Below are 24,576 nucleotides of genomic sequence, written 5' to 3'. Positions count from 1 at the left end.
GTTTTGAATTTGAATAATGTATAAAATTCTTGTTATATACTTGTTAATTCTTGTTAAACAATATTTATTTTATGTTGTGTTTGTGAAACATAACACTTCTCCAATTATTTGGTGGTGTGCACTATTAAATATTGAGTATTATAATAGTATTTGTTGTATAAAAGCGATCCTCAACTGTATTTATTAAGTCTATGTCCTCAACATCTAAAGACCAATCAGATGCGTTACAGCAAAGCACGTGATCCAGCACGGAAGTAGCGCTTGAGTGTCTAATCTCGTTTCTTTCGTGAAGTTCTTTGTTCTCCATCTAGAAACATCACATCAGCAGCTTCTCAACATGGCGAATAACAGCACAGGCTAATAACGGGCTAGCGTCTCCCCCCTCTCACCTCCGTTAAAGCCAGAAGAATAGTATGCAGCAGCCTTTGACAATATCCCAGAAAGAATTTAAATAATGGAGACGCGGGGGATTGAGCAGATGTTCGACTTCCAGCGGTAACTTATTCACATTTAAAGCTTGAAATGACAACAGTTGCAGAGCTAACACGATTAGCTGTAGCATGTTCAACATCAAACCCTCAAAAACACAACCGTATAAAGTCTGTTAGAGACTATTGTATGATCTTCAGATACATACATATGAGAATAAATAGTAAACACGAATGATTTCTGATTATTTTTGCACTTACGTAATTTAATATATTATATTTGCCATAAATGCTAATGAAACAGTTTTAAAAATATTATTTTATTTAGCAAGGACGTATTCAATTGTTTTGTTTTTATTATTTTATTTTATTATTATTTCAAATAAATACTGTTCTTTTGAACAGTACTATTATGGTATTAATGCAGTATATAAAAGTCTGGCTGTGTTTACAGTTATTGAAACCTGCAAAAATATATTGTATATTAACACAATGAGTCCTAATATTTGTGATTATTTATGTCAGGAGTAAGGTCTGTTGCATGCACACACACAAATCCTACATATCTACATTTAAATCATAATGCATGATCGTATATTAGATGATTTTTCCCACCATCATGTTTCTCAGGTAGTTTAGTCATCCTGATATATTAGAGTAAGTCAGACAGCAGAAATGAACTGCACTAGTTAGTAAACTGGTGGAAATGTAGTTATGCGGTCTCCTGTGTACACTGCTCAGGTCTCTGACATGGAGAAATGGATGTTGGTTTCTGCCAAACTGCCGTTCTCAGAAATAGATTCAAGTTGGTTTCTATTCCTGTCATGTGTTTCCACAGGTTACCAAATGACCGCTTCATCCTGCTGCTGTTATTGCTGTACTCTCCTGTGGGCTTGTGCTTGATGCTACTGCGAATATTTATTGGTGTTCATGTGTTTCTAGTGAGTTGTGCACTACCTGACAGTATTGTCAGAAGGTAAGACGCCACACTGGAGCGTTAAAGGATTAGTTTACTTTAGAATTAAAATTTCCTGATAATTTACGCACCCCCATGTCATCCAAGATGTATGTCTTTCTTTTCTCAGTCGAAAAGAAATTAAGGTTTTTGAGGAAAACATTCCAGGATTTTTCTCCATATAGTGGACTTATACTATTTAACCACAAATGATCGTCTTGCTCATGCGGCACTCATTACGTAATCACGTTGGAAAGATCACGCGTGACATAGGTGGAAGTACCGTGGTAGTACCGTCTCATTTTCTCCTCCAACTTTAAAATCTTTTGACATCGTTGTTTTACTTTTTTTGTAAAAGGCGTTTGACTTAGTCTTTGCACATTCGTTTTGTAGACACTTGCTCGGTACTTCCGCCTTCTGTGACCTTTGCAACGTGATTACGTAATGCATGACGCATCGCAGAGCTAGTGCAACATGAGCATTTGTGGTTAAAAAGTGTATATACATTTTTTTTTTTTAGAAAATGACCGATCATTTCGCTAGATAAGACCCTTATTTCTCGTCTGGGATCGTGTAGAGCCCTTTGAAGCTGCACTGAAACAGACATTTGGACCTTCAACCCGTTGAACCCCAGTGAAGTCCACTATATGGAGAAAAATCCTGGAATGTTTTCCTCAAAAACCTTAATTCCTTTTCAACTGAGGAAAGAAAGGCATAAACATCTTGGATGACATGGGGGTGAGTAAATTATCAGGAAATTTTAATTCTGAAGTGAACTAATCCTTTAATAGATAGCAAAATTTAGAAAGACTTTTTTAATCATTTCTGTTTTCATTTTAATTTTAGTTTGTTTTAGCAATTTTGTTGTTGCTTTTGTCATTTTTAAAATATTTAAAATGTATTCAAATATTTTAACAATATAATAGTATTAATTATTTATTATTAAAATTATATTAATTATATTTTTAATAATATTTATTAAAATATGTCTAAATAGCTTTATATTATCTTAAACTTATTTCAGTTTTTTGCCAAGGCAACGTCTAATTTACGTTTTTTTTAGCTTTATTTCAATGATTTTTAATCATTATGGTTAACAATACCGCTGCAGTGTGACATGCTCAAACTTTCTTTGAACAGCATTTTTTTTAATGAATGTATTTTTACACACATTTTTTACTTGTAAAAATGAATTTGTCACACACCCGATTAAGTGATTTTTATTAAAAATGATTAATAAAATGGTGATCAGCCACAAGTTTCCGAATGCATGCATGTAAATTGTAGTGTAAAATACTGTAAAATATGTCTGTTATTTGTCATTTTTGGTTTGGCAGATTTAGTTTATGTGTTTGTATGTTTGCAGTATTGATGCCAGTGTGTGTGAATTGGCATTTGTCTGTGCTGTTTCAGGTTCATCGTGAGAATAATGTGTTCAGTGCTGGGTCTGCATGTCCGGCAGAACAGCCCGCGCTTACGGGACAAAACTGCCCGACTTTACATCTGCAATCACGTTACACATTTCGACCACAATATGATCAACCTCCTGACCTCCTGTAACACGGTGAGTGAGTGTGTATGTGTGTCTCAATGTTTTCCCAGCATGATGTAATCTCTTTCTCTTTTGCTCTGCCCTTGACTTCTGTGTCTTACATTGGTTTACTCACACAAAGAGGTCTGTTTCTCCTTTGGCAGCTGTGCTGACTTAATGTTGGGCCAAAGGCCAGTGAATGAGGTTTAATTCTCTGTTTGCTCACTTCAAATGATTCAAATGATTGTTTGAATGCGGGGCAGCAGGAGTAACTTACATTCAGTTTCAAACATTAGGTCATGATGCTCTGCTTGATCTTACATTTCTCTCTGAGTTGACCTAGGTCTCAGTTAGAAAATAAATTCATTTTAATATAAATTCATTAGAGAGTTTGTTTTATTTAAATTATTAATAATACATGTAATTGTACATTAGAGTAAACAAAATTGATGATTTACAATTAGTGTATTAAATGAATTAAATTATGAATTTAAATATTATATATAATATACATAATAATAATTTACACAACTTATGCAGTAAAAATAAAAATACACAACTACTCAATTTACATAATATGCACAGTATACGTAAAATGCACTCAGTATATGTACACTGACTACCATTCAAAAAAAATGTTTAATTGATTAATACTCCTATTCTGCAGGTACACATTAAATTGATCAACATTGACAGTAAATACATTTACAGTGTTACAGAATATTTCTATTTCACATAAATGTTGAACTTTACGTTCATCAAAGAATCCTGAAAAATGCAGCACAACTGTTTCAACTTTGATAATAATCAGAAATGTTTCTTTAGCAGCAAATCAGCAAATTAGAATGATTTCTGGAGGATCATGTGACACTGAAGACTGGAGTAATCTTTCAGAAAATTTAGCTTTGATCACAGGAATAAATTACATTTTAAAATATATTAAAATAGAAAACAATTATTTTAAATTGTAATAATTTTCCACAATATTACAATATTTTTGATAAAATTAATGTAGCTTTGCATGGTGAGCAGAAGAGACTTCTTTCAAAAAAAATTTAAACCCAACCAAAAAACACAATGTTTTACACAATGTTTCCTACTCGATTCAGCTTCACTAATAAAAGAATAAGATTTAATTGCTTTATATTCCCTTTTATATAATTTTTCATTTCATTACTGTGGAATTAGTGAACTATCATTATCATGAACTATCAAACAGCTACATGTTTGGCTCTTTCTCTGTGCGTTTAGCCACTGCTGGAAGGCCCCGTGGGGTTCCTGTGCTGGGCGAGGGGCTTTATGGAGCTGGGTCAGGGCGTAGGGAGCAGGACGGAGCTGACGGAGACCCTCCGCAGATATTGCTCATCTCCTAACGCTTTACCCCTCCTGCTGTTTCCAGAGGAGGACACCACCAACGGCCGGACCGGCCTCCTCAAGTTCAGGTTCAAAACATTATCCTTTCTTTACTTTTGGCTATAGTCAAGTCAAATCAAAAGTATTTTTAACAATACACATCTTTTCAAAGCAGCTTTACAGAAAATCATTGTGTTATTGTGTATAATATCTTCTTTATGCCTTATTATTGCATTTAGCAGATCAGTCAGTTGGGATTTGCTATATAGTAGGGGTGTGACGATACATCGTTATATTGAGACATCGCAATATAAAAATGCAACGATATTTATCGGTGATATAAACGATATGATTTGCAATAGTTAGTTTTATTCAAGACTCAGCTTACTGTATTTGTAAGGTATAATTCACCCAAAATTTAAATTCTGTCATGTACTCACCCTCATGTTGTTTCAAACCTATAAGATTTTCGTTCAAATTCCAAACACAAATGAAGATACTTTTTTATGAAACCTGACAGATTTCTGTCCCTCCATTTAAAGTTCATTCCTCTAATACTTGAACTCACCATTTACAGTTTGGGAATAGTCATTTTTAACACACTTTCTTGCGAATAGAACTGTGATGGATTGCATTGATCATCTGAAGCGCATACGCGCAGAAACGGCACTCCTTAAAGTGAAAGCGCAAGCATTATTTAAATCACCATATCACATTTAGTTTTAGTAGTATGATTATTCAAAGGATTTTAGATGGTTTATTCTTATATGTATAGCGCATTAATAGCGGGAGAGGTGGGAAGGTATTCAACGAATTCCTGCATTTAAAGCGTGAGTACTGTGTGAGGAAAAAAAATTAATTTTAAGGAGTTTTAGTGACATTACTACATTAAACTACTATATATAATGTTGAATATAATGTATAATAATGCAGTGTGGGAATATTTGTGTGTTCTGATGATGATAAAATAAAATTAATAATATTTTAATAATAATAAAGTAATAATAAAAAAAACCATTTTGCTTAAAATTTCGCAATATTATCATGAGTTCAGATCGTGATTTGTATCAAATCGAGACATGAGTATATCATTACACCCCTACTATATAGTATATGTTTCCCTATGCGAGAATACTGTATGTATGCAGATAAAAAGTTGGACATACTTATATATCCAACTTTACATAGAGCTAGGCATCGTGGTTTACATTTTATGATAATATAAACAATAAAGCAGTTGAGATTTGCTATATAGTATATATCATCCTATGTGCATGTACTGTATCTTTGCCGAAAAGTTGGATATACTTACATAACCAACTTTCTAGGGATAATGTAGTTTACATTTTACGATGATATAAACAGTGACGCGAATGATATTTGCTTTAAGTGAGTATACTGTGTTTATGCAGATCATCTGTAGTGTGAAGTTGGATGCTATATATAATAAGGTCTTAATTTGTAGGTTGAAAGAATGATATATCTATTTTATTATAAACTAATGCTATAGTGTATAATAAAATAAACTATATGAACTGTTCTTTTCACCTATGGGATGACTGTAACGGTAATATGGCTGAAAGAGATTTAATTCATTTAGCCAAAAGTGACTCAATGTTTATAGTTTAAATACCTGTTTATAATGTATCTCAGGCTCTGTTTACACCTGATATTAAAATGCGTTTTGGTCCATCTGATCACAAGTGCATTATGTTAAATACTGGTGTAAACAGGGTCTAAAATGTTTTGAGCTTGTCCACTTTTGACCACTTCCAGAGTTAGTCAAACGCATTCAACCAGATTGCTTTCATAGTGTAGACGTTCATGTGATCGAACGCCTACTCTCCACATACTGACCTAATGCGTAAACATGGAAAGCACTTGCCAGACGGGATTTAAACTTTGTCGGCTGAAGACCAAGGTTTGGTTAGAAGATGAAAAACGTACCAAGCACAATGTTCTCTCACCATTCCTGATTTCTAACACACACTCACAGCGTTCAGATGGTCTTGTGGCTGTCAGAGCAAAAACGAAAGCTACTGCTCTCCATTTGTTTTTCCATCATCTCAGTGACGTTCATATGTTAATTGTGTGAGCTTATTTCATCCATTAGGATCAAAAGATCTGAAAAAGCCCATACATTTACCCGCCCACAGACCCTCCCTTCGAAGAAATCAGGACAGAAGTGGTCAAAAGTGGACAAAAGAGACGGATTAAAACACCAGGTGTAAACGGGAATGTGTCTCCCTCGTCTACTTGTGATCCGATCGACCAAATACATCTTAATACCAGGTGGAAACAGGGCCTGATTTGGTTTTAAACGTGACTGTACTGTAAGTAGACAGTCAGGTGCCTGATGTAAATCATGTTTGATAAGTAAGGACTGCTTTAATGCTGAGATTTTGGTGATTAAATGTGGATCTGTTCTGGGAGGGTTGCCAGATCCTCTCTAAGCTTCCTTGAAGGTTCCTCTCTAAGCTTTACTGATCCTCAGGTTTAGCCTTTACTGCCTGTAAATCAGCTGACACCCACTTTGCCATTAGCTTTTAGATGATGTTTCCTTTTCTCTTTAAGGAAGATGCCATTTTTAAAAGCCCAACTTCTTCTCTCTCCTCAGCTCTTGGCCTTTCTCTGTGTCTGACTCCATCCAGCCTGTGGCATTGCTGGTGAAGAGGCCTTTCATAGCTGTGGTAATTGCATTTAAACACTTTTTCATTACGCACTATTGTTGAATGATTGTGGTTTGCATTTACCGGGTGTTTTCCTGTGACCTGGTTAAATTCACACACATAATAGGTAATATTTACCTCTCTTGCTTTGAATGTGTATGTAATGTAATCATACCTGTGGTTTTTATGTCAATGCTGCACTTATCATTTCTGTAAATCACTGTCCTATGAAAACCAGGCATTTAAATGAGACTGAATAATTGTCACTCGTGTCTAGAGTTTCCAGATCTTTTTTCATCCTCAAGTTCCTGTTAACACACACAAGAGGGTCTTTGTGTGAGCGTGGCTCATGAGTAGGATATTTATAGCAGCACTGATAATAAGTGATTCACAGTGCAATAGAAAGACGGACTGTCAAAGGTCGGCAGATCGGCTCGTAGTGACCTCTTTCTCCCATTACAGCATTGCAAAATGGTTTTATTATTTGTTTTAGTAAACACTGGAGTATGTATATGATCCACTCCTACATCAGGGTTTTCAATCTTTAGATGCCAAGGATCTGATTCATTAAAATTTAAAAGGCCTCTACATATTTGTATGTGTAAAGTATGGAAGCTTGTTTCAGCCACAGAATAAATTTTTTTAAAAAGGTAATTGCAGCTTTTTATCTCACAATTCTGCCTTTTCTTCTCGCAATTGTAAGTTTACGTTTCGCAATTCTCAATTGTGAGTTAAAAAGTCAGAATTGTGCGATATAAAATCCCAATTGTGAGTTATAAAGTCCAATTGTGAGAAAAAAATTCTCACTTTTATTCTCAGTCAGCAATGAAACAAAAGTCAGAATTGTGAGATAAAAAGTCACAATTAACTTCATTTTTTATTCTGTGGTGGAAACAAGCTTCCATACTACTAAATATCCAATTTATATTGTGATAAATTAATATACATTATAAAAGTGTAAAACTTTATTTGGAAAATATTTAATTTCTATTATGTTACATTACTACTTTTTTCTACTCCTTATTAGTACTGTAGTGTTATATTTATTTTATATATGTATGATAAATATTAATTATTAATTAATTTAAGTATTTGTTTTTTATTTAAATTGGTTCGTTTAAAAGTAGACATTTCAAGCTCTCTATAGATTAATTTCTCATGTCAGTGAGGCAAGTTGCCTATATGCTGAGTTTCGGGGGTTTTTTGTGATGGCTTGCCTTTCTTACATCAAAAAAAAAAAAAAAAAAAATCTATAATTTAGCTTTATAATTATAATTTAGGTTTTTGACCTCTTAGGCTCTAAAAGTTATACAGGCTAGTGATGCTACTGTAGCTTTAAAGGGATAGTTCACCCAAAAATGAAAATTCTGTCATTAATTACTCACCCTCATGCCGTTCCAAACCTGTAAGACTTTCGTTCATCTTCGAAACACAAATGAACAAATCTTTTTGATGAAATCTGAGAGCTTTCTGTCCCTCCATAGACAGCTACGCAACTGACACTTTGATGCTTCAAAAAGTTCATAAAGAGATCGTAAAACTAATCCATATGAATTGAGCGGTTTAGTCCAGATTTTTTTAAAGAGTCTCGATCACTTTATATGATGAACAGATTTCATTTTAGGCTTTTATTCACATATAAACATTGATCAGCGAACATAAACAGAAGCTCAACCAAACCTGCTTGACGTGCGAGAACAAACCTCTTGCAGAAGCTCTAACGTGCCGCGTAACACAAGAATGAACCTCATTGGTTTTTGAGGAAGCTCAAATGTGCTGCGTAACACGAGAATGAACCTCATTGGTTCTTGTGGAAGCTCAAATGTGCTGCATAATACACAAGAATGAACCTCATTGGTTTTCGAGGAAGCTCAAACTTGCTGCGTAACACGAGCATGAACCTCATTGGTTCTTGCGGAAGCTTGAACGTGCTGCATAAAGCCCGGGATACACTGCACGATTTTTGGCTGTCCCAGACGAAAGATTGCCATCATGAAACGATCGTGGCGATTTCTGTGATCGTGGCTCTTAATCTGTGGTTCTGTGTCGTACAGTGAGAGAGGTTCAAAGACGGCCGTTTTCCCGGTCTTGCCACCAAAGCTAGCCTACGATAGTTTTCTGACAGTGTCAGAAATTCAGCATGATCAACGCACAGTGTGTTTGCTGCTACGACCTACATTTACTGACCAGCCAATAAAAATACGACATGAAATCAGAGCACTAAAACTTAAAACTGCTTACCTCAAGCTCTTTTACCTTCTTTGTTCGCCGCTTCCTTTTTATTTTCAGCACACATAAAAACTGCCAAAGTGTGATTCAACATGGTGTTTTGTTTACCAGTAGCGCATGCTGATGACATTTTATTCTTCTATAGAAACTTGCATCGTAGCCTACGAGTCAACAGGTATCATGATCGTACAGTCTACATGCATGTCCTACCCAAGTTTAGTAGATGGGTCGCACAGTGTTATAAAGTAATGATCTTATAGGATTGCTAAAATTGTGCAGTGTATCCAGGGCTTAACACATGAGAATGAACCTCATTGGTTCCCGCACGTCGGGCTTGAGCTTCTGTTTACCTGCAACTGATGTGTGAGTTGATGAATATTTATATGTGAATAAAAGCCTAAATTCAATCTGTTCATCATATAAAGAGATTGAGTCTCTTCAGAAAATTTGGACTAAACCGCTTAATTTATACGGATTAGTTTTACGATCTCTTTATGAACTTTTTAAAGCGTCAAAGTGTCAGTTGCATAGCTGTCTATGGAGGGACAGAAAGATCTCAGATTTCATCAAAAAAATCTTCATTTGTGTTCTGAAGATGAACGAAAGTCTTACTGGTGTGAAACGACATGAGTGTGTAATTAATGACAATTTTCATTTTTGGGTGAACTAACCCTTTAAGTCATTTATATATGTGATGACCTTTGTTATGATTTGCTTACCATTTTTCATGTGAAAACATCTGGTGCCATTCACACTGTCGTTCATCAGGACGGGGCGAGTTGCTGAATGCTGGATAGGTGTTTTCTGTAAATGTGGACGGTCATATGTTAATGTGCTTATGGTTGTGATGGTAATTTCTTGACGATTTTTTTAATGACCTGCTTTTGCAGCTCCATAAGTAGTCTTGGTCAGCTTGGTAGAGAGGATTGCATTGTGCATGTGAAAGTATGTATAGATAATAAGCGTTAAGCTATTGACATGCACATAACTGTGTTCTCTTAAACACTAGCATCTAGGATGATGTAGAAGGTCTTTCTCTGTTTCTTTTCAGAACACTCCAGAATCCTCATGGCTGACGGAGCTGCTGTGGACCTTTTTTGTACCGTTCACAGTGTACCATGTAAGGTACTACATATTACAGTCTCTCTTTTGTCCAGTGGCAGTATTTTAAACGTACAATCCTCTATTGCTGCTCTCGACAGGCCAGAACTGGTAATACAATAATGAAGCTTTTCAGTATTTAATAGCCTCAGGAGTCTTGCGTATGAAGCTTATAAAACCGACAGTTTCAGGTTCAGTCCTGAATTTTTGTGCATACTTACTTGCCTGTTGTTAAGTATTGTACTTTTATTACTGTCACTTTTAAATATTTGAATATTTTTTTAGTTTTTTTAAATGTTGCCATTTTGAAGTAGATGCTAATGTTTAATGGTAATGCTCAATGTTGTAATTATTGAGTGAATAAAGGAAGAATTAGAAGCATGTCTTTCTGAATGAATAAACTTTCTTTCTCACTCTTGCTAAGTATCTCTGTACAAAAATGTAAGGTGTGGTTGTTTTGAAATGCTCTCAACCAGATGGCTTCCACCGCTGTCTAAAGAAGATGGTGAATCTCATCAAGAATTTGCCAGCAAAGTCCAAGAGGTAAAACTTTTTTCCTTTTATTTTTTTCATGTTGAATTCTGTGTATTTTATCCATCAAACATTGTACACTTGCACTTTCCTACTTTCTGAAAAAAGTATGTTTTCATGTACAGCGATTATAGATTATAGTGCAGCATATTAGAATGATTTCTGAAGGAGTAATGATGTTGAAAATTCAGCTTTGATCACAGAAATAAATTGCATTTTAAAATGGATTCAAATAGAAAAGGTTATTTTACATTGTAATAATATTTAACTATTGCTGTATTACTATATTTTTGATTAAATAAATGCAACTTTGGCGAGCATAGAGACTCCTTCAGAAACATAAAAAAAAAAAACACTTTTGATTGGTAGTGTTAGTCCGACTTCACAAAAACTGGGCTGGTATGATTTCAGTCAACTAGAGCATTTAAAGTGCATGTAAATGCATATACCGATCTTCTGTTTATATCCTGTTGAAAGTTTGTAAGTCATGCTTCTGTAGTAATGAATGGTCTGTGAAATGCCTTGAAATTAAATGGATTTGAATCCATTTTCCAGTAATGCCACACTTGATTGGATTACCATTAAAAACATGTTCAAACAAACCATTATCTTATTGTCCCCTGACATGGCTTTTCATCAGCCTAACCTTCAGATCTATTTCTTGTCCATTTCAAAGCTTTGACTTGTTTCGGTGTGCCGTTTGATGTAATGTCCATTGTGTCCCTCCGTCAGTTGCTGGCCACCGAGCTGGGCGTGATCTCCACACAGATCACTAAAGCAGACAAAGCCGAACACATCAAAAGGAAAAGACACGTTGCCCCTCAGACTGCACTTTCAAGTAAGAACGGATTCAATGGTGAGAAATGAAATTATGATGTGTCTATACATAAAGTTAGATCACTGGATCAGTGTAGTATATGTATTTTGTCTTCTAGTGTAACATGAAACTATATATATATATTTTTTTTTTTCAGATTTGGGTGCCAGACCTCGCACAGTGGCACAGGGTTTCCTGGGCACAAGTACAGGGGCAGAAGACTCACGAGTGGCACGTATGGTGCAGCAGGTGAAAGAGGTGCTGCCTGACGTCCCGTTATCGGTCATCACCAGAGACCTGTGTATGTCATCCTTCCATAATGCTTTGCAGTATGCAGTTAGTCGTTACCATGATATCCCCTTGAAATATTAATTCAGACTAGCTTATGTACTCTTATATTGCTCCCCTGTATCTGTACTAATGCAAAGCTGATTTCTTGGGTGTTTGCAATTCAGTTTCAGCCATTATGGTTTTGGTTAAAGGGATAGTTCACCCAAAAATGATCACCTCACCCTCGGGCCATTCGAGATGTAGGTGACTTTTTTTCTTCAGTAGAACAGTAAAGAAGATTTTAAGCTGAAACCATGGTCCTTGGTGATTCATATAATGCAAGTCAATGGCTACAATCACTTTGGGAGTCGAAAAATCATATACAGGCAAAACTAAATTATTACCCGTGGCTCCTGATACATTGAGGTGTTAAGGTGATGATACACGGGCAGCTTTTTGAGCAATGTTGCCGAGCAATGTTGCTTGGGCACTTTTCCAGTTGATAATGGTCAATAAATTTCTATCTGGATAGATCGAAATTTGTTGACCATTTTCAATGGGAAAGTGCCCAAGCAACATTACTCGGCAACATTGCTCAAAAAGTTGCCCGTGTATCATCACCTTTATGAAGCAAAACGATTATATGAATCACTAAGGACCACTGTTTCAGCTAAAAATCTTCTTTACTGTTCTACTGAAAAAAAAAAAAAGGATGGCCTGAGGGTGAGTAAATTAACAGCAAATTTTCATTTTTGGGTGAACTATCCCTTTAAGTAACCCCTTTCTTTTGTCTCTGTACAGTACAGACCAACTGTGTGGACACAACCATAACCAACCTGCTGGAGCATACTGACCAGTTCAGCTCAGAGGCTGCTGCGAGCACACCTTCAGCTCCAGCCAAACCAGCAGCTTCCTCCACCCCGTCTGTAATGGCATCCACACCCAATTTAAAGGTACCAGTAACTCTCACATAACTTACTGAAATGATGCAGGAGCAAATGAATCAGTTTTTTATCCAAAGTTCTTGAATGAATCGTTCTTTTAAGTGGGTAACTGGTCAAGCCGGTTCACAGAATCGATCCAAAGAATCGGTTCGAAATGAATGAATCAAACCTAGAGTTGAAAGTCAGCTTTTCGGTCATGTCCGACAGAACCAAATGAGCTGTCCCATTTGGTTCTCTTTTTTTTTTTTTTTTTTTTTTTTGTTAATTTCGAAACTGGTCCTTTGGTTCAAGGGCTTTTCACACTGCGCTTAACCCCGGGTTATCGTCGTTCCAAACACCGCTTTTAAACCCTGGGTAAAGGAACGTTTCACACTTGTACAAGTGTACAAGTAGAATGTTACAGCTAGCAACAGACAACCAATCGCATACTCATGTTTGCATGCTTCGGACAGTCACGGAAACACTGCGCATTGTATATAAACAGTAAATTCAGCGTTTGAGAGGAAAAATGTCAAATGCTGACAGAAAACGCGACAATTTGAGTGAAGAAGAGACCGTTTCATTCTTACCTTTATAGTTCGAAATGTCTATTCAGTATAAACTCGAAAGTACAGTCGGCAATACGAGGATGCATCTAATCATTGACACCAAAAATATGCAAATTAGAACGTTAACCCAGGATTAAGGAATATACAGTGTTAATTGTTAACCCCGGGTAAATTATAAGCAGTGTGAAATGTGAAGCAAGATAACCCAGGATTCCGTTTACCCAGGGTTTAGAATGACCCAGGGTTAACTATTTCAAGTGTGAAAACCCCTAATAACCTGTCTGACCAGACTTATTGGCTCCTTCGGTGCTGCGCAAAGAACATGTGTGCTACCTCAGATATGCACCTTGCGCCATCAACCTGGGACTAAAGTTCGATGTGAACCGATCTGTTACCGGCTTAAAAGAAAGATTCGTTAAAGAATCAAACATCACTATTAACAAGACCATTTATGATTTATTATACACAATTTATAAATCAAATTTGCAATATTCTTCAATGCACTACAAAAAACAAGCTCTGTGTTTTGAGTTTGAACGCATCCTGTACAAACAGTACAATAGCCTCCTTCTTGCATGGCCTATATTAGTGAATTTACCTATAAATAGTAACTTTGAAGCCTTTTGCCTGACAGGATATTTATATAAATATGTCTGTGTATTTATTCAACAGCCATCTGCCAAATCTTTTGGGAGATCACCCATAGACAGACACATGACTCTACAGGAGAGAAAAGAAGCCTTATATGAATATGCAAGAAGGTAATTGTTTTAAAAAGACTAAAATGATGTTTGAAATCTGTTGTTTGTCAGTGTCCACTAGGTTTATTGTATAATAAATGTATGTTGTACTCCATTGTGTGTGTGTGTTGAGTTGAGTAATCCGAATCTTTACTTTGTTTACCCCACCCGCAGACGATACATTGAAAAACATGGACTGAACAAAGATGATGATCTATGACCGTGGACAAAGACACACCTGAGGAATTGTTTAGGAAAGACAGCTGCTTAACAAAATTCACATAGTCAAAGAAGAAATTATAGAGTTGACCCAGAAAGAAACAACATTTGTGTTCACCAAACATGCCGAGAGAAGACTGGATTTTTTCCTTACTTGTTTTTGTTTCTTTGTAAATCTTCTTGCATGGCAATCATGCATGTCTTTTTATTATTTCTCTCTGCAACAGAAAACAATTATTTTGGTAAACAATTTGTATTAAGACCCAGCGACCTTGGCACACTTCATATTATTTTTATAAGGTCTTTGGGTAGAAAATAAGGGTTCAGAAACATATACCAGTGAACTAAAACAACTTGAGGTTTATTATGTGGTTAAGGATACATGTTGATGCAATATCAGCTTTTAAAGACATTAAAGATCATATAGAAATGCAAAGACTTCTGATTGTGTCTCTTGTACTACTTTCTAGACTTAATACATCATCGGTAATTTATGTATCTGATTTATGAATATTTTTTGTGAAGGAAAATAAAGTTGTCAGGGATAGTTGTCATTTTTTTCAATAGGTCCTGTAGCATGTCTTACCTTCACAATGCTAATTTTTTGTTATCAGGTGTATTTTTTTGAAAAGATTTATTTTCAGCTGAATGATCAATACTCATGTACACAACAGTAAAGCCCAGTGACTGGACTACATGTTTATACTCACAACTTTTTCTTCATTTACACAAAATTAGGTTCCTAGATAAGGTTTAAACCTATCAGAGGTTTTATTTTTTTATCACTGCCATATAAATGAATTAGCACCTTGTAATGGTCATGGTAAACAAATGGAAGGGTTAAACTGTCAAAACCGCTTCAGTTTGGTTTTAATTGTCCTCTACAAGCAAACAAGTTTTGGAAAATATCCCTGCAGCCCCTCCTTCTTCACAAAAAAAACAATTTTTTAGATAAGCGTTTTGAATGTCGAGAGCCGTTATAACCGCTCGTCTAGCCAATGGCCATAAAGCCTGCCTAGCGATGCCTCCGTCAGCATAAACCAATCATAAAATGATTACACAAAGGAGCCAATGAGAGTGCTGGAAAGGGCGCATAGCAACCAATGAGAATGATGGAAATGTAGGTGATTTCTCCAGACTGAATAAGTAGGAGCACATCTCATTTTACGATCTCATTGTGAAGGCTTTTGAGTTAGAAGGTGTTAGTTTCAGTCATTTTGGGTTGTTAAGCAAACAAATAAGCAAGAATGAGGGAGATTGTGCATTTACAGGCTGGACAGTGCGGCAACCAGATTGGTGCCAAGGTAAGAAGTGAATAGATTTATTTTTATTTGTAATATTTTAAGTACCAGTTGGGCTTTTGGGGGGAAAGCTAATCCTCGCGGCTGTTATATTTTAAACGATTGCTGTTTTTTATTTAGTATTTCCAATTGGCTGACTTGTATTCGGTTTATTATCACTTAATCTTCAATACTAAAAGCTGTCTTGGTTTAAATATGATCCTGGATTAATCTTGCACGCAACAAGTTTTTAAATATGATCTTATTTTGAGTCATCAACTAAGAATCGACGAAAAATGACTTGATTTTTTTTTTCTTGAAGTACTTTGATTGTATAAAATCAACACGATTTGAATGAACTAATGGTGAAACAATGCGTTAGTTTTAGGGTGTTGGCCGCGCCGGACCGGCGAAATGTCCGATGCGCACGCGAGTCGGTTCTTTGTACTGATTTGGTTGAGCCGAATAGCTCGAGATTTGCTGCCCTACGGTTGTTATTCGATTGTAGGGGAGTCGAGACGCAGGCGAATAGATGAAAATGAACCGTTCAAACGAATCGATTCACTTGGAAGAATCACGTGTTGTAATGTGGCCGGTTGTATCTGGTTCATCTCATGGAAAAGTGCGGGAACGCTAATATGTAGCAAAAAAACTCCCTGGCCCCATGCAGAGACCGGATTTGAATCGCATCATATCATTGTGCAATACCCAAAGTTAAAATTCAGGACATTAGTGGTACTACGTCGCTGTTACTTTAAGCTCCCGGGTGGTGTAAAATGGCCCCGGTGACTTGGCAAACTCCATTTTACAATTGTGGAGACCGTGTAACGGGAAGCTCTGGCTATTCAATATTAGATTAACCTGGTTTTTAATTTTTTTTTTTTTTTTATTTATTTGCCTTTCATAAACCAATTCCATATTAATGCTCTTGGTCGTGGTCCAAAAAAAATAAAAAAAATTTTAACTCCTTTAACTAAATTGAATGGGAGAAATAAAGTCTTGTTTCTACTTTTGAATCCATCTTATTTCAGTTCTGGGAAGTCATTAGTGACGAGCATGGAATTGACCCAACAGGCAGTTACCATGGCGACAGTGACCTTCAGCTGGACAGAATTAATGTTTATTATAATGAAGCCTCAGGTGAGCAGAAATTTAATGCCTTTTGTGTTCTTTTACTTGACAAAGCTGTATTGTGTATATGTGCATTATATGGCGTTTGATTTGTTCTAAAAGTCTGGACTTCGTCATTTCAGGTGGAAAGTATGTTCCACGTGCTGTACTGGTGGATTTGGAGCCTGGTACAATGGACTCTGTGAGGTCCGGTCCATTTGGTCAGATCTTCAGACCAGACAACTTTGTTTTCGGTAACTTATTATATATATTTTTAGTTTTGTTTAAATATGTACCCGAGAGCGATGGTTGGCTGGCAAAATTTGAATGGCAAATTGTGACCTGATATGGCTCTAGTTCCCTTTGTGTAGAAGTAACTAAACTCCGAACCATTTTTGTTGTCATCCGATAGGCCAGAGTGGTGCTGGAAACAACTGGGCTAAGGGCCATTATACCGAAGGAGCTGAGCTGGTTGACTCAGTTTTGGATGTGGTTCGGAAAGAGGCGGAGAGTTGTGACTGTCTGCAGGGCTTCCAGCTCACTCACTCCTTGGGTGGAGGTACAGGGTCTGGTATGGGTACCCTCCTCATTAGCAAAATCCGTGAAGAGTACCCTGACCGTATCATGAACACCTTCAGCGTGGTGCCCTCTCCTAAAGTCTCAGACACAGTGGTAGAGCCCTACAATGCCACACTGTCGGTCCATCAGCTGGTGGAAAACACAGATGAGACCTACTGTATCGATAACGAAGCCCTTTATGACATCTGCTTCCGCACTCTTAAACTCACAACACCTACATATGGTGACCTCAACCACCTCGTCTCTGCCACCATGAGCGGTGTCACTACCTGCCTGAGGTTTCCCGGTCAGTTGAACGCAGATCTCCGTAAACTGGCAGTGAACATGGTGCCCTTCCCCCGTCTGCACTTCTTCATGCCCGGCTTCGCTCCTCTGACCAGCAGAGGCAGCCAGCAGTACCGCGCCCTGACTGTTCCCGAGCTCACCCAGCAAATGTTCGACGCCAAAAACATGATGGCTGCCTGCGACCCCCGTCACGGCCGCTACCTGACAGTGGCAGCTGTGTTCCGTGGCCGTATGTCCATGAAGGAGGTGGATGAGCAGATGCTCAATGTTCAGAACAAGAACAGCAGCTACTTCGTAGAATGGATCCCCAACAACGTCAAGACCGCCGTCTGTGACATTCCACCTCGTGGTCTCAAAATGGCTGCCACCTTCATCGGCAACAGCACTGCCATCCAGGAGCTGTTCAAGAGAATCTCTGAGCAGTTCACGGCCATGTTCAGGCGCAAGGCTTTCCTGCATTGGTACACAGGAGAGGGCATGGACGAGATGGAGTTCACAGAGGCTGAGAGCAACATGAACGACCTGGTGTCCGAATACCAGCAATACCAGGATGCCACCGCTGAGGAGGAAGGAGAGTTTGAGGAGGAGGGTGAAGAGGAGCTTGCTTAAGTTAACACTTCTGCTGTTTTCCATGGTGTTTTTGTTTTCCTTTTTCAAAACTTGTCCCTCGTTTAAATTTTTTCTTACTGCATTTTCTGTCACTTAAAACCTTCAGTTGTTCCTTTTTCATGTAAATGTTAATAAAACAAATACAAGAAATTCACTGGTTTAGTAGTGTTTCTCTATTCTTCACAAGTGAAGGTCTTACAAGACCAAAGAGATGTGAAAATAAAGGTTTTAAACTCTATGAAAGCTTAAAGGTTGATTTTTCTAATTGAGCTCTGAAATGGTCAGGTCTGAACTGTCTTTGCAGTTCATCTACATGTAACCACTAGATTTAAGGTTTTGCAAGTAGTTTAACTAAAAATGCCCATTTGTCAAGTACCCTAATTGATTTCTTGTGACCACTCAAAAGTGGTTGTAGAAAATACTGTGCTAGTGTTTTATGGTCCTAAATTCAATCTAAATTCCTAGTCTGCAAGACCGGAAGGTACAATAATAGTGTTGGCATAAAATGCCAAACCATATTCTCAAGCTGCATCCTCCGGAGGTCACATTTGAAGACTGCCTACATCATTGAGGCAGTCTCGTTTAAGAATATAAACCATTAGATTGCAAAGTAAGAAACACATGACTGTATTTTACACCTCCCGAGGAATAAGTAAATTTTATTACGGTTATTTTTCTTAAATAAGACACCCTTGAAGATGTCTGCTGCTTCAGTCACATTTGTGAAATTCTGTTTGTCACTGAACATGTAATCTGTTAGATCTGTATCAATGTAGTGTTTTCAGTCCAATTTCCTGAAGTCATCTGGTTTCCATTTGATTCCAGCTTTGAGAAATTTTTGAATTTTATGTACCTTTTCAGCAGTTCTACAATTTATAGGGGTCTTTTTCTAGTTTAGATCTGAATGTTAACAGAAGAATTTAAATGGCATAAGTGCAGATTTGTATATATTTTACAAACATGATTATAGGACATTCCATAAATATACAAATATACAGATACAATGGACACAAATATAAAAATAAATGCACATACAGTGAAGTATGAGAAGCCTTCCATTCCATCAGCAATCACAGTCTGTAAACATTTAGAAAGCATCTTTTATAAATCCCTGATGCATGTTAAAAATTCACTAAATGAAACCGGTGTTTCACGTGAATGGCTGATGTCTGCTCTGAGGTGTTCAGCATTCATACAAGAGGAAGTGTATAGGCCCAGACCACAATCACAGCTCTGTTCTGTCTCTGAGGCCCTTGGCTACATTAACATTTCTGATGACCTAATCTAAAACCATTAGACCACAGTAGCAATGGATTCAAATGAGAATAAGTAACATTTACCCCTGGATTCACAGCCTAGTCCCAGACTAAAATCCTGTTTGAGCTGTTTATCTGAAAGTAACTTGCACTGACGTATCTTAAAATATGTCAATGTTTTTTTCTAAGGCATGTTTATAAAAGCTACTTAAATGTCCTAATTGAACTAAGGCCTAATCCTGTCTTAATCTAAGCCCTATCTGTGAAACCTTTTGTGATTACATTTTCTCTTTGTCCAATGCCACATGGTTATTGCAGTTCTCTGGGTTTGTTCACAAAAATGTTACGAGATCTTGTTGTTGAGCTGCCCAGGATAATGCTCAAACTGTTTCTCAGCCTCCTCACTGAATGAATCACCTGGAAACACAAATAATACAAATTAAGTTTAAATTTCAATCCAACAAGAAAACCGAAGATAGTAAAAAATACTTCAGTTGCATTTAGTGCTGAGCTAAAATATCTGATTAAGCAAGCATGTCATTTCATTCCCCTCAAATGTTTAATAGAATCGGGCAAGTCTGAACGACCCAGTGAACAACAGCCCGTCTCACCAAGATGACATTTATGTAACCAGACACGGTTGCCATCGTATTTGCAGTTGCACCGCATAGCGTTGTTGGTGAAGTCGCTCTCAGCTACCTCAAAGTTGGGGTTTATTATGACCTGAGAAAGAGAAAAAGATTAGACTGATACAGGAAAACCTGGATGCATAATTGTAATCAAACTTGATTCAGCTAACAGCATAATCAGCAAAGTGTGTCCAAGTAGTGACAGCAAGAACTTTAAAATGAACGACTGCATTCTGGACTTTTTGTTAATCCTAATCCGGGAGGGCCTTTTCCAGTAAAATCCTTCCTCCACCCTGCCTCTGTGTAATTAAGGTTTATTACATCATTAATCAAACCAAATCCTATTACTCTTCTAACCCTTGCATTCCTGGACATCATGGTGAACTGTGCACGAGAGCTGACTAATCTCCACCACTAGAGGGCAGAACTGCAACAGCTCTACAACTATGTGACCTGCTGAAAAGCCCAGACAATGGGGTCCTACGGGACCAAAGTCTGCTCATGTAACAGTCTTTGCTGTTAGTGTGCAATCTAGCTGGTGGAAATACATTTCTAACAAAGTACCAAAGTGGTTTCTCTTCCTTTGACAAATACCATAAGTGAATACCTGCAGAATGTAGTTTCCTGGTTTAACATCTGTAATGTCAATCCACTGGCAGTCGATATCATGTCTGTACAAGTCCCAGCAGCCCACTGTGATGCCCTGCTCACCAAAGTTAGCACATTCGTAGCGCTTCGAAACACCTGCAACAAGGGAAGTGGTACTACTGTATTTCTGGAGACATTTGCCAATATTCCAGGCAAAGAACACCTTAAACCAGCCTTATATTAAACCACCTTAAACCAGTTTTTGCATTCCACTGCGCTGCTTTTCCATTGTTTTTCTATGTAAACATGCACCAGCTTGTTCCTGGAGGGTCATTGTCCTGTAGAGTTTAGCTCCAAGTTGGAGCCTCCAACCATAATTAAACACACCTGAACCAGCTAATCAATTTCTTCAGACTTACTGGAAGCTTTTAAGCAAGTGTGTTGGAGCTAAAATCTGCAGAACATTGGACCTCCAAGAGCAGGATTGGACACCCCTGCACGAACGTTTGAACATTGCGCTCATCTCTTGTGAGCTAAAAAAAAGTACAACTTTTTCAACCTTGTTTTTTTTTCACTACGATAGATGTTGTGTTTTTGCATTCCACTAGGCTGCGTTTCTATTGTTTTTCTATGTAAACATGCTACAGACATTAAACCACTGAAATTTCGAAACACTTATGACGTAACGAAGCCTCGTTTACTGAAATCATGTGACTTTGGCAGTTTGATACAAGCTCCGAACCACTGATTCAAAACTAAAGATTCATAAAGCTTCGAAGCTTCATGAAGCAGTGTTTTGAAATCACCCATTTCCAGATATTGCTGAACAAAGTCGTTATTTATTTTTTATTTTTTTGGCGCACAAAAAGTATTCTCGTTGCTTCATAACATTAAGGTTGAACCACTGTAGTCAAACGAACTGTTTTAAATATGTAGAGGCCTCACTGAGCCATCAGATTTTATGAAAAATATCTTAATTTGTACTCCGAAGATGAACGAAAATCTTACGGGTGTGGAACAACATGAGGGTGAGTAATTAATGACAGAATTTTCATTTTTGGGTGAATTATCCCTTTAAGCCTTGTCTGTGAAAGGTAAACGTGATTTTACCAAGTACAACATGTTCCTGGATCAACATTTTTGTTGATCCTGGAACAACATTCCAATCAACCAATCAGATTTGAGGGACAAGTTTACCATTTATGTCAAGTTTAGGCTTACAACCTGGGTTAGGTGCTTCCACAACAGTGTTCTTCAACTATCATTTCCCTCTGATTTTAGGGATAAGATATGGGTAGGGTTAGGTTTAGGGGTTGGGAAAAGGTTAGGACTAAATTTTCGGATAGGAATGTTGTTCCAGTATCAACAAAATATGTAGATCCAGAAATATGTCTTACTTGGCAAAATCATGGTGACCGTCTGTGAAACCAGGCATTAGTGTCTTTAATATTAATTTCTTCAAATCTAAAGTATGCATAACACACCAGATATATAAAAGTGTCAGAGCAGATTTAAAGTTTTGGTCACTGTACTGTATTGGTATTAGAAATGATCCCTAAACAGATTTCAAAAGTAGACTCACTATACTCAGTAGTCTAGAGACCCCTAGTGGATAAACAACTACCTTGGTATAAAAGCCAAAATGTATGGCAGTTACTATGAAACAAATCATTTATAGCACTGAAATAAAATTTTCCTTGATCTTTGGAAATAAAAGAGTTTATTGTAGCATGAAAACATCCTGTAACTCAAAACTTTATGAAAAATAAATTGATTATTTCTGTCACAAATAAACTAACTTTATAAATAGACCTCAATAATAAAGTATTTTAAATTCATATATATTATACACTGCTCGGCCAAAAAAAAAAGTCGCTGTTTGGATTTTAATAGGCAAATACTTAAGAGTCTATGGATGGATCATTATCACAGTGACTATTATTTTTCTAGCATGTTATATGTTTGGCAACGGTTCTTTTGACCCTAAAAGATGGAGTGTGTAGCTTTTCATTTCTTAAACAACCATGTTTTAAGACATATCATGGCCATATTCCAGGATGACAATGTCAAGATTCATCAGGCTCAAACTGTGAAAGAATTGTTGGGAGGGAGCATGAAGAATCATTTTCACACATGAATTGGCACTGACCTTAACCTCAGTGTAAGTTTTTGGGATGTGCTGGAGGAGACTTTACAGAGTGCTCCCCTCTTGCATTGTCAATACAAGATCTTAACCAAAAAATGATGCACCTCTCGGTGGAAATAAATGTTGTAATGTTATTTCCGTCAAGAGGTGCATCAATTTCTGGTTAAGATCTTGTATTGACAATGCAAGAGGAGAGCACTCTGTAAAGTCTCCTTTTTGATGATAATCTAATTATATGACCAGCACCTGTACATGGTTGTTTAAGAAATGAAAAGCTACACACTCCATCTTTAAGGGTTGAATGAACCGTTGCCAAACATATAACATGCTAGAAACATAATAATCACTGTAATAATGATCCATTCATAGATTCTTAAGTATTTGCCTATTAAAATCCAAACAGTGATGTTTTTTTTGGCCGGGCCAAATTATATATATATATATATAATTAAAAAAATGTGTTTTGTGTTCATCATAGAGACACCTCTGTCTTACCTTCATGGCATGCTGTGTCCTCCAGGCAGAAGCTCGCTTTATGTCCGTCTGCCACTTTGGTCCCATTTAGAGACAGCAGGTCATAATAGGTGAAGATATCCATACTATGATAGTGCCTGGAGGTTATAAACACAGTCTTCTGAAATTCTACAGGGTTAAACCATCCAAAAATCATCATTCAAATATAACCGGCTATAAGGAATATCATTTTAAAAATGATATCAATGTACCAATATGTATGTGTTGTGTACAATAACTGATTTTAAGCTATCTTGATTCCTGTAAACTGCAACCTGTAAACTGTCATTTTCATGGATGAAAAAAAAAAACGATTTAAAAGGCCTTGGAGAGCAGATTCAGTGCTGTAGGCCTGTAGGAGGGAACTGAAGCCAGAGTGTAAACACCAGTCTCTCAGACACTGGCCTCAGTCCCAATCCCGGCTGTGTGTGTGTCCTTTCAGCACGAGCACACAACAGGTTTCCTCATCATTGTGTTGGGCACATACACCGAGAAACCTGATGTCTGCTAGTTTGCAGTGTAAACACAGACCACCACAAAGAGTTAATGGAGACTTTTCAGAGCTGCACTAACTCATAAATCATCTGAAAAATGCATGGTGTGGGGAGTATAAAATTCACTGACTACGTAAAAATTAATAGGAAAAATAATTTCTAAAGCTCTACAGCTTCTACACCATTGAATGCAAACTTTGCAGTGATCTACAGCATTGAGAGGCCACTTTAAAGGGAAAGTCAACACAAAAATGAAATTCCTGTTTTTTTCTTTGAATATCAAAAGTAGTATCTTTGAAGAAGTAGGTCTTGAGCAGTTCAAATCGAACTCAAGAACCAAATCAGTGAACTAATAATTTTTGAGCCAGTTCTTTTTAGTGAACTGGCTCATTTGGTTAAAAAAAGTGTGAAAATTGTGGGAAAAAATTGTTTATTTACAAAACATCTCATTTTGTTTTACAGAATAACATGAGGGAGAGTAAATGGTTTTCATGAATGGTTATTTATAGTTTTTAATGGTTTTCATGTATTATGAACTTTAGCCAGTAGGTGGCGCATCCACCACCGGAGGAAATTATTATTTAATAATATTATATGTTTCTTTTAGTTATAAGCTAAATACCTATGTGAATATATGTTATATGTAAATATAACTGGTTTGCCACCAGGCTATTTGGTCCCCAATACATCTCAATAAGAGTAAATATTTTACCAATTTTTAAAATACAGTTTTAAGACTTCAATTCATAGAC

At 36.9% G+C, this 24,576-nt stretch overlaps 3 protein-coding genes across 6 annotated transcripts in view; 2 read left to right on the top strand and 1 right to left on the bottom strand.

The window, feature by feature from the left end:
• The first annotated feature begins 273 nt into the window (after positions 1-273).
• Positions 274-14,773, top strand: aup1 (AUP1 lipid droplet regulating VLDL assembly factor). 2 transcript variants are annotated; one of them, XM_051918503.1, is made up of 12 exons: positions 274-495; positions 1,267-1,404; positions 2,797-2,947; positions 4,166-4,356; positions 6,885-6,957; positions 10,217-10,290; positions 10,743-10,809; positions 11,530-11,635; positions 11,772-11,915; positions 12,686-12,837; positions 14,049-14,137; positions 14,291-14,773. In XM_051918503.1, the coding sequence occupies exons 1-12, from the start codon at positions 455-457 to the stop codon at positions 14,334-14,336; spliced, it is 1,272 nt and encodes a 423-aa protein (XP_051774463.1). In that variant the 5' UTR covers positions 274-454; the 3' UTR covers positions 14,337-14,773. The 2 variants fall into 2 exon arrangements, with proteins under 2 accessions (XP_051774463.1, XP_051774462.1); XM_051918502.1 differs by having other exon boundaries at positions 11,530-11,653.
• A 650-nt stretch (positions 14,774-15,423) lies between these two features.
• On the top strand, positions 15,424-18,352 carry tubb4b (tubulin, beta 4B class IVb). Its single transcript, XM_051918501.1, has 4 exons — positions 15,424-15,639; positions 16,647-16,755; positions 16,869-16,979; positions 17,138-18,352. The coding sequence occupies exons 1-4, from the start codon at positions 15,583-15,585 to the stop codon at positions 18,196-18,198; spliced, it is 1,338 nt and encodes a 445-aa protein (XP_051774461.1). The 5' UTR covers positions 15,424-15,582; the 3' UTR covers positions 18,199-18,352.
• A 474-nt stretch (positions 18,353-18,826) lies between these two features.
• loxl3a (lysyl oxidase-like 3a) overlaps positions 18,827-24,576 on the bottom strand; it is a 30,777-nt gene continuing 25,027 nt past the window's right edge. For all 3 annotated transcript variants that reach the window (XM_051918498.1, XM_051918497.1, XM_051918496.1), the window contains 4 exons: positions 23,313-23,428; positions 20,691-20,827; positions 20,066-20,177; positions 18,827-19,871 (listed from right to left, as the gene is read on the bottom strand). In XM_051918498.1, the coding sequence (XP_051774458.1) occupies positions 19,798-19,871; positions 20,066-20,177; positions 20,691-20,827; positions 23,313-23,428 (439 nt within the window). In that variant the 3' untranslated portion in view covers positions 18,827-19,797. The remainder of the gene's footprint in view (positions 19,872-20,065; positions 20,178-20,690; positions 20,828-23,312; positions 23,429-24,576) is intronic.

Source organism: Ctenopharyngodon idella, chromosome 14, assembly GCF_019924925.1.
Source record: "Ctenopharyngodon idella isolate HZGC_01 chromosome 14, HZGC01, whole genome shotgun sequence".
NCBI lineage: Eukaryota > Metazoa > Chordata > Actinopteri > Cypriniformes > Xenocyprididae > Ctenopharyngodon > Ctenopharyngodon idella.
This window is presented reverse-complemented; position numbering and strand designations above follow the sequence as displayed.